This window comes from Vicugna pacos, chromosome 7 (assembly GCF_048564905.1).
Source record: "Vicugna pacos chromosome 7, VicPac4, whole genome shotgun sequence".
Classification (NCBI taxonomy): domain Eukaryota; kingdom Metazoa; phylum Chordata; class Mammalia; order Artiodactyla; family Camelidae; genus Vicugna; species Vicugna pacos.
Window position 1 is genome coordinate 38,252,525 of NC_132993.1, and position 15,639 is coordinate 38,268,163.

Consider the following 15,639-nt stretch of genomic DNA (forward strand, 5'->3'; position numbering starts at 1 on the left):
AGAAAGAGAAAAGCTAGTTGGTAACTGAAGAAGTGGAACCATGTCTGAACCATTTTTGCATCAGCTAAGCCTAAAATGGGACACTAAAGGCTATGACAAGTTTCAATGAGACTTAAAACTCCATCCCATGCAGCCTTCCCATGGTTTGGGGCATCATGACACTTTCACTGGCAAGAGCTGTTATCTGTTTCCATTTGGCACAGAGGTCTCTTACGCTTCTCGTGACTGAAAGCCGCTGAGGACAAAGCCAAAGGAGGTTGGCTCAGGCTGATGGAATGACAGCCCCAGGGTGTGGTGTTTAAGGTGCTCTGTACCAGTGGAGCAGAGCTGTTTACGCGTCTCTCGCTGTGAACCCTGGATGCTCTGTGACCGCATCAGTAAGAAGGGTCTGGTAGCAGCACCCACCTCAGAAGGGTGGTCTCAGCATCAAACAAGGTCGGTCCTGCAACTGCAGAGGCAGTCGCAGTACATGTCAGCAATGATGACATGACAGTGACATAGCGACCCTGGCCCTGGTGGAACCCTCGGTCCTCCTCACAGAAGGCACTCCTTTGCCTCTGGGGGATTGTCAGGGAGGGAATCCAACCACAGATTCTTCTTCAACAAGGCATGTATATTTCTGGAAAAAGAGATGTGTAGTAGCCAGGAAGGATAAAGCAGGAATACTGTCTACTTCAAAAAAAAAAAATTTCGTTTTAATTTCCCCAGGCAGCGCAGGGGAAGAGAAGTGTTTAACAGGATTTCCATGGTAGAACTAACTTATCTTCCAAAGTGCTGGTGCTGGCCCCTAAGGAGGGAAAGTGTGGACTGGAGGAATGCTTGGAAAAATGCCTAGAAACAGAAAGGTGGCCCCGGAGGCAGGAGCCGGGCACTGACTGGCTGGCTGTGACAAGACAGGGAGGGGGTGGGGTGGGGAAGGCCGGCGCCTGGAGGGACGGATGCTCCTGGCCCAAATATGGTCCGTGGAGAAGAGATGCTAATGAGATGCTGGTGACATAAAAGGCGTTGACCTCCTCACGGCAAGAGGACAATGAAAACCATCACCCCTGCCACAAGTGGCAGGACTCAAGTGAAGCTGGAAACCTCCCCGCGGCCTGCTGAGGCTGGTTACTTGAGCCACCAGCTTGGCACAGCGTTCTGTTTTTGTCTTGTAGAATAAGGAAGCCCATTATTACTAACATGTGCTGCGAGAGTTCATTAGCAGCGAGGGTTCCCTGAGGACTGGCATAAATGATGTGATCCCATTTTTCCCAATGAATATTTATGAGCAGACCGTGTTCAAGTCTACTTATTGTATCTCCTGTTCTTTTTTTTTTTTTTCTTTTATGGGAGGTTTTCAGTTCTATGTCTGAGGCTTTTTAAAGCAAGACTAATTAGGGTTTTTCTTTTTTTCTTTTTTCTCTCCCCCTCTTAATTCAGTTGTGCAATAGACACAGCTGTTGTTTTTTTGTGCCTCATTTGGCACTCAAATAAAAACAGCAACTTTTTGTTTATCATAATAACAGATGTGAATAAAATTAAAAGCTGCCTATAACAGAGAACAGAAGACATGTCCTGAATATATGGACATATTTTTTCATTCACTAGAAGGTACTGAATAGGTTTGACATTTTCCCAAAACGCATAAAACCTTGAAAGGTTTCAAGTTGCTGAGGTGAATTCAATGAAGCTCAGGCTTGAGAAGATAATGGTTGCTTTATTCAGTGCACTGGAACTGTGGGTTTCTGAAAAGAGATATTTCCATAAAGATGCTATTTCCATTTGGGGCTATAAGACAGGCCAGGGTTAAAGAGGGAAATTTTCAGTAGAGGGGTTGGAGGGTGCTATTGGGCAGGTGAAACCCCTGGGAGAATTTATTAATTAACATACTACTTTGAATGACTAAGGGAAGAAAACTGATTTGAGAAGAGAGAGAGAGAGAAAGGAGAAAAATGCAAAGGCATGTTATGATATTCAACAGAAAACCCAGCAAAAGATACAAGGGAGCAGTTCAAACAGGAGTTGGAAATGTTAAGACAAAAAACTGGGAGAAGGTCAATAAGAAATAGGAGAGTGGGGACTAGGGCAAGGTGAGAGCTATTCCAGAACCTGGAATTTTGGAGGATCTGGATTCTGTATTCAGAAGATAGTGGGTGACTACGCCACCCACAGGATGGTTCTCAAGATGCTGAAGTCAAGAGAAAGTCCACCTCCACCTGCAGACGTACCTGAGGGCAACTGCTGATGGGAACGCACTGCTTCTTGCGACACTCTGTCTTGCCTTTCACACAAGCACAGATGGTACAGTTAACAGAGGACCACATCTCTCCATCCTGCAGGAGAGAGCACAGGATTCCACTGTCAGCTGGAGGCTGATGGGAGCTAATCCAATAGGCTGGGATTTGTCTGTCAAGGAAAGCGTTCCTTACCCAGAGTGATGGATGCCATCATTAGAGTAAATGACTCTGAAGTGTTTATCTACGCCTAGCTGATTTAATAGAAAGATTAGATTTGAAGGTGTGTGTGTGTGTGTGTGTGTGTGTGTGTGTGTGTGTCTGGGCACGCAACCCTCCTCCAGGATATAAAAAGAGTTCTTGTGCGTCTAACCAAGTCATATTTGCATCTTGCTCCTCCTGCATTGTTTACCCTGAGAGAGTTTCACCCTGAGAGACAAACAAGAGTTTCCATTCACGATGCAACAACAAAGAGCTAAGTTTCCCATTTGATAGGCTGAAAGGTTTGAGCTGTCCCAGACGCCAGCAGTTAATTGAGATGTCCGGAGGTGGTTAGTTTATTCCCAGATGTGACATGGTTCTGGCCCACACAGGGCACGAACATGCAAAGAATAGAGGCTAACTTAGATGATTCCCACTGGCAAGCAGACACCTGACCAGCAAGCCATCTGAAAATGTGGCACCCAGACAGAAGACTCCAAGAGCCATTTGTCCCATGTCCCTGCCTGTCTGATACTCTCCTCCCAGGAAAGCTGGGTAGCGTTTTGAGTCCCATTTCCTAGCCCAGGAAGGGCTGTTTGAGGAATTTCTTTGGCTCGTTGGATTTATCATCTGCAACTGCCAAATGCCTGGCCACAAAAACCCTGTACCTCGGGAGAACACGCAGGAATGTGCATCCTTGCTTGTGAGAAAAGAGATTATGGGCAACAGAGTCAGGCCTGAAAACAAAGCAAGGGTTTCTTTCTAGGCTTACAGATCTAAGCAGCAAATTTTATTAAAAACAGGAAAACTGGCTCAGACCTGTGATACGGACTACTGCTTTCCCTCTCTCTTCTCCTTTTTGGAAGGTATTTTAAGGACGATCTACTCTCTATTGCCTTTTATCTCTCCGACTGAATCCGTCAGAAAGGGCATCTGACTATTGCAAATTCTCTGAGGGCATTTCTAGGACTCAGTGCTTCAAGGAGGACCCTCTGCTAATTCCTTCAAGCCTCATCCACAGAAAGGAACCTGGAAGGGACTTTGCACACAACACTCTCATGAGAGTGAGTCTACTGCGTCCAAGTGCTCTGAAGACAGAGGATGACTTTGTGTGAAATGGACACACAAGTGGCTCTGAAAGCCTTGTGTAGACACAACACACACGTGACCCCCTTCCCTTGGGTGCGACACATCAGGTCTTCCTACAGAGTCCGTAAGAACCAAGACTCTCCCTCCCATCCTACAACAGGAAGTCTGGCCAAGGGCAGCGTGCCCGAGGAGCCTCCATATCTGATTTGATTCTGAGGGTCTCAATTCTCACGAGTATCCTGAGATGACGCCTTCAGGTACAGAGAGACTGCTTCTGCTCCAGGGGAAAACCAAATAGGTGGTGGCACTTTGAACAAAGCCAACAATCTTCATCCTGACGTTGAAATGGTCACTGTGTAACTTCCCACAGGGGCTGTCAGAAACCAATGTGAAACACACCTGAGATGGGTAGCAGAGGGCCCGCACACAGCCCTGCTGGCTCAGCTGGGGCAGGGCTCTCTCACCTTGCTCATCTGCTGTGCTGGCCACGTACCTACTGCGTGAACATCCTCAACTGAACATCTTCCAAATGAGAAAATCTCTCTCTGAAAAAGCAGCTTAGTAGAAAAGTTCTAACAACATCAGGATCAAGGCAAGGGGCACTGAGCAGCTCCAACTGTTGGAGATGCCCCTGGGCCGGGCATTCGGGCACCCATAGCTGCACCACCCGGGGGGCATTTCAGCTCAATCCCCACCACTGGCCACCACATTTGGGAAAGGCAATGATGTTTCACAGGTTTAAAGTATTTTATAAAGCAAAAGTAAAGCCAAAGGAAAACATGTTTTCAAACAGTTGCTTCTCTGCCCCTATGTGTTCTATTACAATATAAATAAGTACAATTTATACACACAGAGATGTATATACAAAATATGCAATACTCCAATCTGCGTTTTTGTCAGGAACTTGTTACGAATCAGTACAGTACAGTGGTTCCCATGAGCCTGATGTGTGACATACCCGGAAAATTTTGTTTCCAAACTTGCACACTTTGATGTCCTCCAGGGGCACTCGTAGGAGGCACTCCTCGCAACAGGCCTCCTGGCCTCTGTCACAACCTCCAGGGTGGGAGCATTTCTTCTTACAGACTACCGTGGAGTCCTGGGGGCCCAAAGGCAAACGAGAAATCAAAAACCACTTCCACCGCTACCAAACACCCTAACTGGCCTTCTTTTAACAACCCACAACTGACTGCTTTAAAACTGGGAGTCTGGCAAATGCTGGAGAGGCTGTGGAGAAAAGGGAACCCTCCTACACTGCTGGTGGGAATGCAGTTTGCTGCAGCCATTGTGGAAAACAATATGGAGATTCCTCAAAAGACTAGGAATAGACTTACCGTATGACCCAGGAATCCCACTCCTGGGCTTATATCCAGAAGGAATCCTACTTCAAAATGACACCTGCACTCCAATGTTCATAGCAGCACTATTTACAATAGCCAAGACATGGAAACAGCCTAAATGTCCATCAACAGATGACTGGATAAAGAAGATGTGGTGTATTTATACAATGGAATACTACTCAGCCATAAAAACTGACAACATAAAGCCATTTGCAGCAACATGGATGTTCCTGGAGAATGTCATTCTAAGTGAAGTAAGCCAGAAAGAGAAAGAAAAATACCATATGAGATCGCTCATATGTGGAATCTAAAAAAAACAAAACATAAATACAAAACAGAAACAGGCTCATAGACATAGAATACAAACTTGTGGTTGCCAAGGGGGTGGGGGTGGGAAGGGACAGACTGGGATTTCAAAATGTAGACTAGAGAAACAAGAGTATACTGTATAGCACAGGGAAATACATACAAGATCTTATGGTAGCTCACAGCAAAAAAAAAATGTGACAATGAATATATATATGTTCATGTATGACTGAAAAATTGTGCTCTACACTGGAATTGACACAACATTGTAAAATGACTACAACTCAGTAAAAAAAGTTAAAAAAAATTGGGAGTCTGGGATTTTCAGATACTAAATACTATATGTAAAACAGGTAAATAGCAAGGTCCTACTATAAAGCACCGGGAACTATATTCAATATCTTAGCCTATAATGAAAAAGACCATGAAAAGGAATATATATAAGTGAATCACTAGGCTGTATACCAGAAATTAACACAACATTGTAAAGCAATGATACTTCAATTAAAAAATTATTTTAAATAAAATTAAAATATATGCTGAGATATGATATTTTAATTCATTGCAATACATCTCATTCTCTTCAAATGTTACTTGCTGACTAAATTTCTAGATTAGAAGAAGAGGAAGCTATGAACAGTGTGACACATGCTCCCTACCTTCTGAGGGGTTATAATTTCATGCTCAAGAGACAGAAGATCCTGCTCCAGCCAATGTGTGGCAGGAAGGCTCACCTCAATACAGGCCAACCAGCTTCCTTCTTTATTCCCACCTTTTTCCTTTTTTGCAGCCTTCATTAACAGTGCTCCCTGAGGTAACCTCCATGGCTTTGTAACACCTTGTAGGAGTCAGTGTAGAGGCAGTTTATCTCTGATCACAGAGTGAAAACAAAGAGCTAATGTTCTATGTCAAGAAGAAATTCCTTAGTGTGTTCTGTGTTCACAAAGGAACCGAACGAGATATTCCAAAGCTGGCCCTGGGTTCTGGGGCTCTTCCCAGAACTGTGTGACCTTAAATGAGGCCCCTTAAGCTCTGAGAGTGACAAGTTTATATCTGTAATGTAAAGGGGTGTGGCTTGACTTCTAAAGAAGCGTCATTCCACGAACAAAACAGCCAAGTAAGCTGTGTGCCTACTGACTCAGTCAACGATGCACTGAAGAAAACGACAGAGCAGCTTCAGCAAAGCAAACTTTTCCAGTTTCCCAGCCAACAAGATGCAGTTTCACCTAGACTAGATTGTTGGGGAATGACTGTAAGAGTAAAACATTTATGTAACTTAGCAGAAAGCAGGATGGAGGAAGGAAGTGCCCCAGGGTAGATCAGCAATGCTCTCAAAGCGGTGAGTAAGCATGAGATCAACAGCAGGGGAATGAGAGACCAAACGCCCCTCCACGGCATCGGCCCTACAAGGAAGCTCTGAGAGAGGACACGTTTCCGAGCATTATATACAAATAGGCGGTGCAGATCAACTGAGGGGACTTCTGTAGCTTCTATGGTAATTCTGTGACCTCAAGAGGCACTTCTGGTACCACCTACTGTACTCCCACTAACTTATCCATCTAAGATTAATATGGCAATGAAATGACCCTTCAAAAAAAGGCATTTGTGATTCTTTATTTTAAAGGTTCATATAGCGGGGACAGGATGCAGAGTTGAACCAGACCAGGGTAGAATGTGAGTTTGTTTATTAAATGTGTTATCTTGTGTAAATCCAGCTCCCTGAGCCTTGGATTCTTCATCTTCAAAGTGAGTGTGGTAATACCTACTTCTACTTCTCAGGTTTATTGGGCAGTTTAAAGGAAATATGTAAAGTACTTGGCACACGGACTGGCAGAGAGAAATTGTTATGTCAACTCATAGTTGAAAAAAAATCCTTTGTCAAACTGCAAGTCTTGATTTCTAGTTTGGAAAACAAGGGCACTCACCAGCTCTCAAATAATGCATACTTCATAACAGATTTCCTAACTTCCGTTGAACACACACACAGAGCACCCACTAGATCATGTGCCTGGTGCTGGGCTAAGCACGGAGGAAACCGAGATGGATGTCTTCAGGGAGCTCACAGAGTAAGAGGAGAGATAACCTGAACAAAAGCCACAATATAATGTGATAAACAGAACTAGGAAAGGGGTAGAGACAGCAGAGAAGGAACAATTGTGTATCCAGGTGGGTTGGGAAAGCCCCACCAGAGGTGACACCCAAGACAGGCTGTTGTGGATGAAGAGGAGTTTGCTAATCAAACTTAAAGGAGATGAGGACACTTTAGGCAGAAGAATCATCAACTGTGAAGGCATGGAGCCCTGAAATCAGACTGTGTTCAGAGAACTATTAAAACAGGTGTCCTGCCCCTGCCAAGAAACTGGATTGGGGTGCTGGGAGAGGGCAGCTCTAAATAGATAAAAAAAAAAATACTGATCTACAGTGTTTGTTCATTTCTGGTGTACAGCATAGTGATTCAGTTAGACATATATATTCTTTTTCATTATAGGTTATTACAAGCTCTTGAATATAGTTCCCTGTGCTGTACAGTAGGACCTTGTTGTTTATTCAGTATATAGCAGTTTTCTATCTGCTAATCTCAAACTCCTAATTTATCCTCCTCCATTTATACTTCAATTAAAAAATGTCTGTGAAAAAGTTAAAACCCCTTCATGTGTATAAAATGTCATTAATAAATCACATCTTGATATCAAATGTCTAAATATAATCTTTGGGATAAGAAAAAATACCGATCATCCCCAATGACTGCAGCCTGATTCTTTAAACATCCAATTTCCCAAAAATGACCATAACTCATACTCTGACAAAAACAACCTCTTGAAGGAGCAGTATTAATTATACTTCTTTTGGGTACTGGGACCCATTGCCTAATCATCTCACAAAGAATCTCTCAAAGAATGAGACCCAAAACACTGCCAGTACAACTGCCTTCCATACTTGGGATGCCTGGCTCTCCTGCAATCAGCAGAACTGGGAGTGGGATGTGCTTTGTCAAAGGCTCTGTGTTCCCAGGAGGAAGCTATAACCTGTGAGATTCCCGAAGAGAAAGAAAGTCCTGAGGATGGAGGCCAAGGCAAACAGAAGGAGTGGCTGTATGTCCAGCGCAAGATAACGCAAACCACGGAGGAGAGGTGGGCGCTTCAGGAAAGTATTCTCAGGCTTAGGAATTACTGTTGGGTGCCAGGGAACAGACCGTTCAGCCCTTACTCAGCCACCTCCCCGAAGTACTGCCTGCTGCTTAACAAAGCACGCCTCAAGTAATCAGGAACTTCTGAACTCTAATCCCAGCGACTGACTCAGACCTGACACTGAGGAAAGCTCCTCTTTCCCTCGCTAGCCCTCTAGCTATTAAAAACAAAGCAACAGCTATCACCACGAAAATGTATCATTCGAAACTCATGTCACACAGATGTCTGGGTTAACTCATGAATGAACGATCCTAAAGTCCTCCATACAAATGATTCTTTTCTCGGTTTTAGAAATAAAGCACCACATAAGCATAGTCTATAAATGTGTGATGTGTATCCCTTTAAATTTCTGGAGCTTTGGAATTCTTTCTTTACCAGTCACTGGAATTCTGGTTGCCTTCTGAGAAAAGGGCACAGTGACTCAAGTAAGAAATGGTACAATGAACAACACGTAAATACTCTTTCCAAACTACCAGGTTTATTTTTGTGATAAACTTTTATCCATGCCCTTATTTTCTCTTGAGTGTGATTAAAGCCATTTTTATCACCAGGTGTGTCAGAGAACTCTTCATGAATAATCAGAGCCCGAGAACATTGCCACGTGCATTTGTCTGATTTTAGACAGTCCCCCAGGAAGGACAGCCCCCCAGAGTTTAACTCTCATCAGCAGGAGCTAACTTACTGGCCCGGGGAAGATGACAGTAAGTTGTAATTTGGGTCCTATGTTTGAACCTTGAGGTATGATTTTACGTGTAAAGTGGCATCAACAACGCCTCCTCCCCATAAATAACACATTATCATGTTTGGCTATAATATTAACACTAAAAACCAAAATGCTATCATTGTTGGACCACAGCCCCTCATAACCACCTTACCCTGCAGGAACACGTGGTGCAGTTATCATAGAGAAACGAGGACCCGTTGTCATAAACATCACTGCGAAAGAGGCAGCTTCCAAACGGGAGGTCAAACACTTTCCTCTGACCTAGAGGGAAGCAACAGCATAGTGTTAGCAAGACAGAAGCCAGAGATGTCCCACTGCATTGTCAACAATTGCATCTCAGGACTATTAAACATTCTTACAAGACTAGGTAAATCTGGTGCATAAAAATAGAGCCTTGGGTCCATATTCCCGGGGGAAACCCAGGAGTCAGGACTTTAGAGAGTTTTTACTAGAAAGGCTTTGACACCACACTGAATCTTGTAAGTTAAACAAATCTTCATTACAAGCCTATCATAGTTGAACCAAGACGGCTAAGACATCCTGTCTTTATGGGGTCCACAGTCTCCTGGGGCACAAACCCACAGGAGATGATTTCAATACAAGACAGTTCTGAAGAGAAGCCAATCTGGGAACTGTGGGGACATGGAGGACAGAGAAGACTTCTTGGAGGATGTGATGCCTGAACTTATCTTAAAAGAATACATAAAATTATGCCGAATGTGGATATTGGCAGGGAGGAGGTAGGAGGAGTCAAGATATCCGAAGAAGGGATAAAACGAGCAAAAAGAACTAAAGAGATAGCATCTCAGCTGAAGAAATTTTAAGTCCACGGCGTAAAAGGTGAAGTTACTCAAAGAGCACATAGAGGCAGACTCCAGCTCCACACGCAGTGTCCAGCCTCCCATAGGCATCACGTCTCTGTAGAATTAGCTTGGTTTTCCCTCATGTAAGCGTTTGATTGGTGACCCAACGGGCCAAAAAAGCACCCCCAAATAAAGAGTACAAACCAATTTTCTCCCTTTCAGTATTTGAGTTTCTACTCCCTGGAGCACATAAAAACATCCCTGAAATATTACTTTAATCAAGGACCGAATTGAGAAGTCAAAGATTAATGGTTCCTCATCAAGTTTACATTCACACTCTTTCTGTAAAAAGATTAAAGGCAATCTCTATTTATTAGGAGGCCCAGTGAAATGCTGAAATGTCTATAATCACATACTAAATGCTATTCTCAGAATTGGAATTGTTGGGATTACTGTTAGTAGATGTCAAGAAAAATGCTATTTTCCCATTAGAGTCAAGCTCAAGGCTATCAGATAGAGCACAGATGCAGAATTAAGGCGTTAGTTTTGAGTCTCACTACAAAAAGCAAACCTGCCTCAAAAGACGGCGGTGAGTTATAATTTGGGTCCCATGTATAAACTCCCTGGTGACACAGCATGATTTCTCTGGGCCTTACTTAGCTAACTCATAAAATGGTATCAATAATGCCTCCTCGCAGTAACACCTTACTATTTCTAACTACAGTGTTGATACTGAAGTATAAAGTCAAAAACTCTTTCATGGTTACACAAAATTTAGTATAATGATTGTACTTGCACCTAGCAAGTGCCAGTATCCTAACTGAAAACAGGTATTCTTGTGGGTCCTGAGTCTCTTGAAGTTTGTAAGAACTTATAAGAGGATTACCTGCAAAAATACAAAATTCACCCTTTCTCTAGGTTTTTCCTGAGGGAACCCCCTAGGGTTACCCTGAAGCATCAGAAAGCTGCGTGCAGGCCACCCACCCCACCAGAGTCACTTCTGTCACGTTGCACCGTGGTTTTAGGACATTCTAATGTAAGAAACATCCCTAAGCAGATTTTTTTTTATTTATCACAAAAATGATGACAACTTTATTTTTCATTGCTTTAAGCTCTGTCCTCTATATTAATCCATCAGAGATATATTTCTGTCCTTTAAGAATTAAAAACAGCTCTGCTTCAATTGAGTATTTTTTCAAATTTTGATCACGTGGTTTACCTTTTTCCTATCTTTTATCTACATGTGCTTTACATATTTTATAAGTGATTTTAAATCTTTTTTGACAAAATGCTGGATATAAATAAATATACAGCTATAGTCAAGCTTCCTTCTTCACCAAGCAAAATACATCTTCTTTATGACTAAGTGCCACACTGTCTCCTTGGGGGCCTTTTCACCTCCAAGAATGAACAGTCCCTTCCTGTGTTCCCATAGCTTGTTGCTTTTCCTATAATTATAGTAATCAATGTTGTTGCATGCATGCATGCATGCACGCATGGATGGTTGGACTGGTGGACTGATACATCAGTAGACTGCTAAACGAAAAGATTCTTCAGTGAGTTTATCTCGCTGAACAAATGTGACCACTGGCTTGAACTATCCCTCCAGAAAATGTAAATTTTACCTAAAAATATTGATGTAAAGCTCTTAGCATAGAGCCTGGTACTGATTAAACACCCCCAAAAGGCAGCAGATGGTAAGTATTATCATTATTCGTGGTGGGATAATTCAAATTTGATCCCAGGCTGTGTCACCCTGAGAGGAGCACTGGGTGCTCCGTGTACACAAACCTCTGATGAGGCTGCCATTGCAAATGAGAAAAGAGAGGAAAAGGATGTTATAATACAAAAGGCAGAGGTATGTCGTGTGAATGAATCCTGGTCAGGGGGAAACTGAAAGCAAACAGGTGTCCAACAAGCCAAGTCTAATTAGCCTCAGATTTCAGTGCCTAGTAAGCATCCCAGCGTTTCCTTTTTCTCTCTTTCTGTCTTTTGTAGTGTGGGCATGTTTCTTTTTAATCTCAAAGAACATAAAATCTTACCTGAAAAGTCATCATTGCCCAAAATAAGATAAAACATTCAAAAGACTAGTTCAGAGATTCCGTGTCCAGCATAATTTAAGCCATTTCCACATTATTCCACTGGGGTTTGGACCAACTGGAAAAGGTCTCATTTGGGAGAATTATGATTTTTGAGTTTTCTAAGACTAGTCATTCCTTTTGTAGTCTGTCTTATGACCACAAATGGACAAAAAAATCTGCACTCAATACAACCACCACTGCTCATATGAGAAAGCTCTGACCTGACTCAGCATACCAACGACACCAGCTTCAAAGCATTCATCAGGCCTGCTTATCTGCAAGGCCGGGCCCCAAACGACACCTCCTCTGTGATGACTTTCCTGCTTAGATGCAACACTGCTGCCATCGTGCCTCACAGCATAATGATTTCAATGACAGTAAACTGGCTAATTCTATGCCAGGGTCACAAGCAGACACTGGCAACCCAAGAAGCACACACATCAGTGGAAATGTCTTCAGTCCGTCATGTCTAAACAATTGTCCTTTGTTCTTATAATACCTTTGTATTAACTTTAAAAGCATGTGTGTGTGTGGATGTGTGTGGGTGTGTGTGGGTGTGGGTGTCCACACAGTAGGAAGGCAAACACTGTGAGATGAAGAGTTAGCAGCAGAATCCCTCAAAGAGGAGAGAGCTGACTCAGTTTAACAAGACATCTTTACTCGCTAATTTGGTTGTGGAAAGACAGACTTCAGGGTATGATTGTGATAAGCTGGGACTGAGAAAAATAAATCAACAGCTGTTTTGGAACTGGGGAAAGCAAACTATGAAAGAAAAAAACAGATGATTCCAGGAAAGGGTGTGGACAGTAATTGATAGGAGTCTGGAACCCAAATAAAAGAGACAAACTTTTTGCTAAAGGCAAAATAGCTAAGACCTTTTAAGAACAAAGGGAGCTTCATATTTCATTTTATGTTATTCACTGTGCTTCCCTGTAATCACCCTCATTGACTTGATTCAATAGCACCATAGGATGTGGAAGGGCTGGCCAGGGGCGATGGTGGGGGGGGGTGGTCCCTGAAAGGATAAAATGATATTGACAAAGAAGAATAAGGAGAAGGAGGGGGCGGAGGAGAAGAGGAGGAGGAGGAGGGAGAGGAGGAGGAGGGAGAGGAGGAGGAGGAAGGAGAGGAGGAGGGAGAAGAGGATGAGGGGGAGGAGGAGGAAGATGGAAGAGGAGGAAAAGGAGGAGGTGGAGAGAGGAAAGAAGGAGAGAACAAGGAGGAGGAGGAAGAGGAACAGAACAAAGTGAGAAAACAGCAGGGGGAGAAACACAGCCAATGGTGACAAGGGAAAATATTAGCCTCCTCGAGGATCCCTGGAGATTCTAGTGGGGATTTTGGAAGTTCTATTGTATTCATGTGACGAATCCAGTGATTTTTCTCTGAATCTTAAACAGTCTGATCTCAACTAGCTCATGGACCCGAGGACTCCATGGAGGAAGGGGACATACAGATCACAAACAAAAGCCAAAGAATTTCACTCTCGAGACTCCATCATGGGTTGTCTCCTCTCAGCTGGCAACCTGTGGGCTGCTCTCCACGACCCCAGGGAAGCCGAGGGGCAGCAAGTTAAAGCGTGGGCTCAGGAACCACTGAGACTCATGTTCTGGTATCAACTCCAGAACCCACTAGCTGTGCTACCTTCTAGGAATCTTCTTCCCTCTCGGTACAACACAGCTAATAATGGCGCCTGTATCACACATCAGCATGCTATACTTAGCGCCCATGGGTCACAGCTTCTGGAGAAAATGAAATGAGAAAAGGTATATAAAGTGTTTCACAAGGTGCTTAGGACATAGTAAATGCTCAGTAAGAAATAGCTAATCCTCAATTTTTTACTATTATTCATTATCCCCTTCCAAACGTCTAATTTCTGACATGTTTCCTTCTGCATGTTTTTGCCTCTGAAAGTTACACTAAGCTGTATTCCTCCATGTGTTTACTTCACATGCCCTTAAAATACATCCCTATTAATTGTCAGATGCTCAGTTAAAGACAGTTTCCCAATACTGTTTTCCCCACAAAAATATATTCCTAAATTGTAGTATGCCCAATGAAAGACAGTTTCTTCACTACTGTTTTCCCCACAAAGGGCGATTGTCCTAGGTTGTCTGGTGTACTGGGTTTACAGATACAAGGGAAGAAAGCTCTGGGGCGGCCCAGAGGAGGGATAAACCCTGTACACGCTCTTTGAGTCCATGTAGTCAGTCCATGTTGTCTGTAGGAAGCCATGATACAGGACAACTTGAGAACCCCAGGATAACAAAGCGGACGAAGACTCTCAGCAGAAACCCAGGGAATAAACTGCATTGTTCTTTGACTTGAAAACAGCCACTCACCTAAACATTTGGGGCAGCACTGTCCCGGGGGAATGTGGCTAAGGTGCTGAGGGCAGGAGAGAATGGGACAGACTTCTCTCACGCACTGTGTCCTGCCTCCCTGAAGAAAAGAGAAAGAAAAAAAAAGCACATTAAGAAAAGTAAGTGCGTTTATATTGTCTAACCAAGGTATCTGGAACAAACCTAGGGCCTTTCCTGGTGTTGGGTCCCTGGGGTGACTGCTCAGATCCGAGCATCCTCTTATCTTCCCTGCCGGCCCCATGAATTGCACCTGTGAGAAGACCACCCCAAAAGAGATGGTTACAGCATCACCCCTCCCCCCCACCACTTTTATTTATCTTTTTTCCTTCTTAAGACCAGCCAACCACCCCAGTTTGCCTGAGATTTGAGGCTTTCAGTACTAAAACCAGGAAAGTCTTCGGCAAACTGAGACAAGTTGGCCTCTCTTGCCAAGCCCCATGCAAGCAAAGCAACTTTGGGGGTTTTACCAAGACGTGTCCTCCTCCTTTGGACCCCCCCATCTTTCTGGGTCCTGCAGTCAGTCTCCTCCAGGAAGGCTTCCCTTCCAGCCACAGCTTAAAGGTGTTGCTGGGACGGTTGAGCAAGGGTCAGATTGGAGGAGGTGGCCAATCTGCTGAAATGGGATACACTGAAAGCCAGTGTTCAGAAAGGCATTTCACTGAAGGCACCAAGCCAACCAACCTGTTCCTATTAACTAAGCAGGTATGTGACGATTGATGCTAGAAGGGCCAGCAAAGCTGCAGCAGCCTTGGAAGACGTTCTAGAGCCTTCAGGTTTCCCCCTGCCCTGCATTCTTGACCCTTTCTGTCCTCCAGCATCCATCACTTCTGACACCCATTCCTTCCCCCTTTTCCTCAGCATCCCTCACTTCTCTGCCCATCAGTATCTCTCGCCCTCTCTAGGATGTGAAGATGGGTCTCCCCATTCTCTATCCCTCAGCAGGCACACCTGTTTTTCCAACCTCAGCAACTTGTAACTGAATCTTCAGAAATCTGGAACAGGGTGGGGGTGGGGGGGTGCTTTCCAGTCAATTTACATCCAACAACTTTGCAAGGCTCTGTGAAAACTCTCCTGTGCGATATGAATTGCTATCAAATTTATGAATAATTAAGGATTTGGGTTTGGTTTTTTTTCTTTAGAAAATCAGTAAATTTGGTAAATAGATCATGAGGCAAATGGAATTTCAATTAATTGGCTTCTCCAGGATTTGAGCCAGAAATCAAACTAGGAGACCCTCAAGTACCCGCTGTCTCAAGCCGGGAATTTATATCTTAAGAGGACTCAGGAAATGAGGAACTCACGCCTCAAAGAGTCCAGGGCCTCGCAAGGGAAAG

General features: G+C 43.7%; 1 protein-coding gene across 4 annotated transcripts in view; it reads right to left on the reverse strand.

Moving 5' to 3' along the window:
* BMPER (BMP binding endothelial regulator) overlaps positions 1-15,639 on the reverse strand; it is a 233,619-nt gene that overhangs the window by 86,685 nt on the left and 131,295 nt on the right. For all 4 annotated transcript variants that reach the window (XM_006201883.3, XM_015237306.3, XM_072964689.1 and 1 more), the window contains exons 7-10: positions 14,285-14,384; positions 9,213-9,322; positions 4,462-4,602; positions 2,208-2,312 (exon numbers count right to left, since the gene is read on the reverse strand). In XM_006201883.3, coding sequence (XP_006201945.2) covers positions 2,208-2,312; positions 4,462-4,602; positions 9,213-9,322; positions 14,285-14,384 — 456 coding nt within the window. The remainder of the gene's footprint in view (positions 1-2,207; positions 2,313-4,461; positions 4,603-9,212; positions 9,323-14,284; positions 14,385-15,639) is intronic.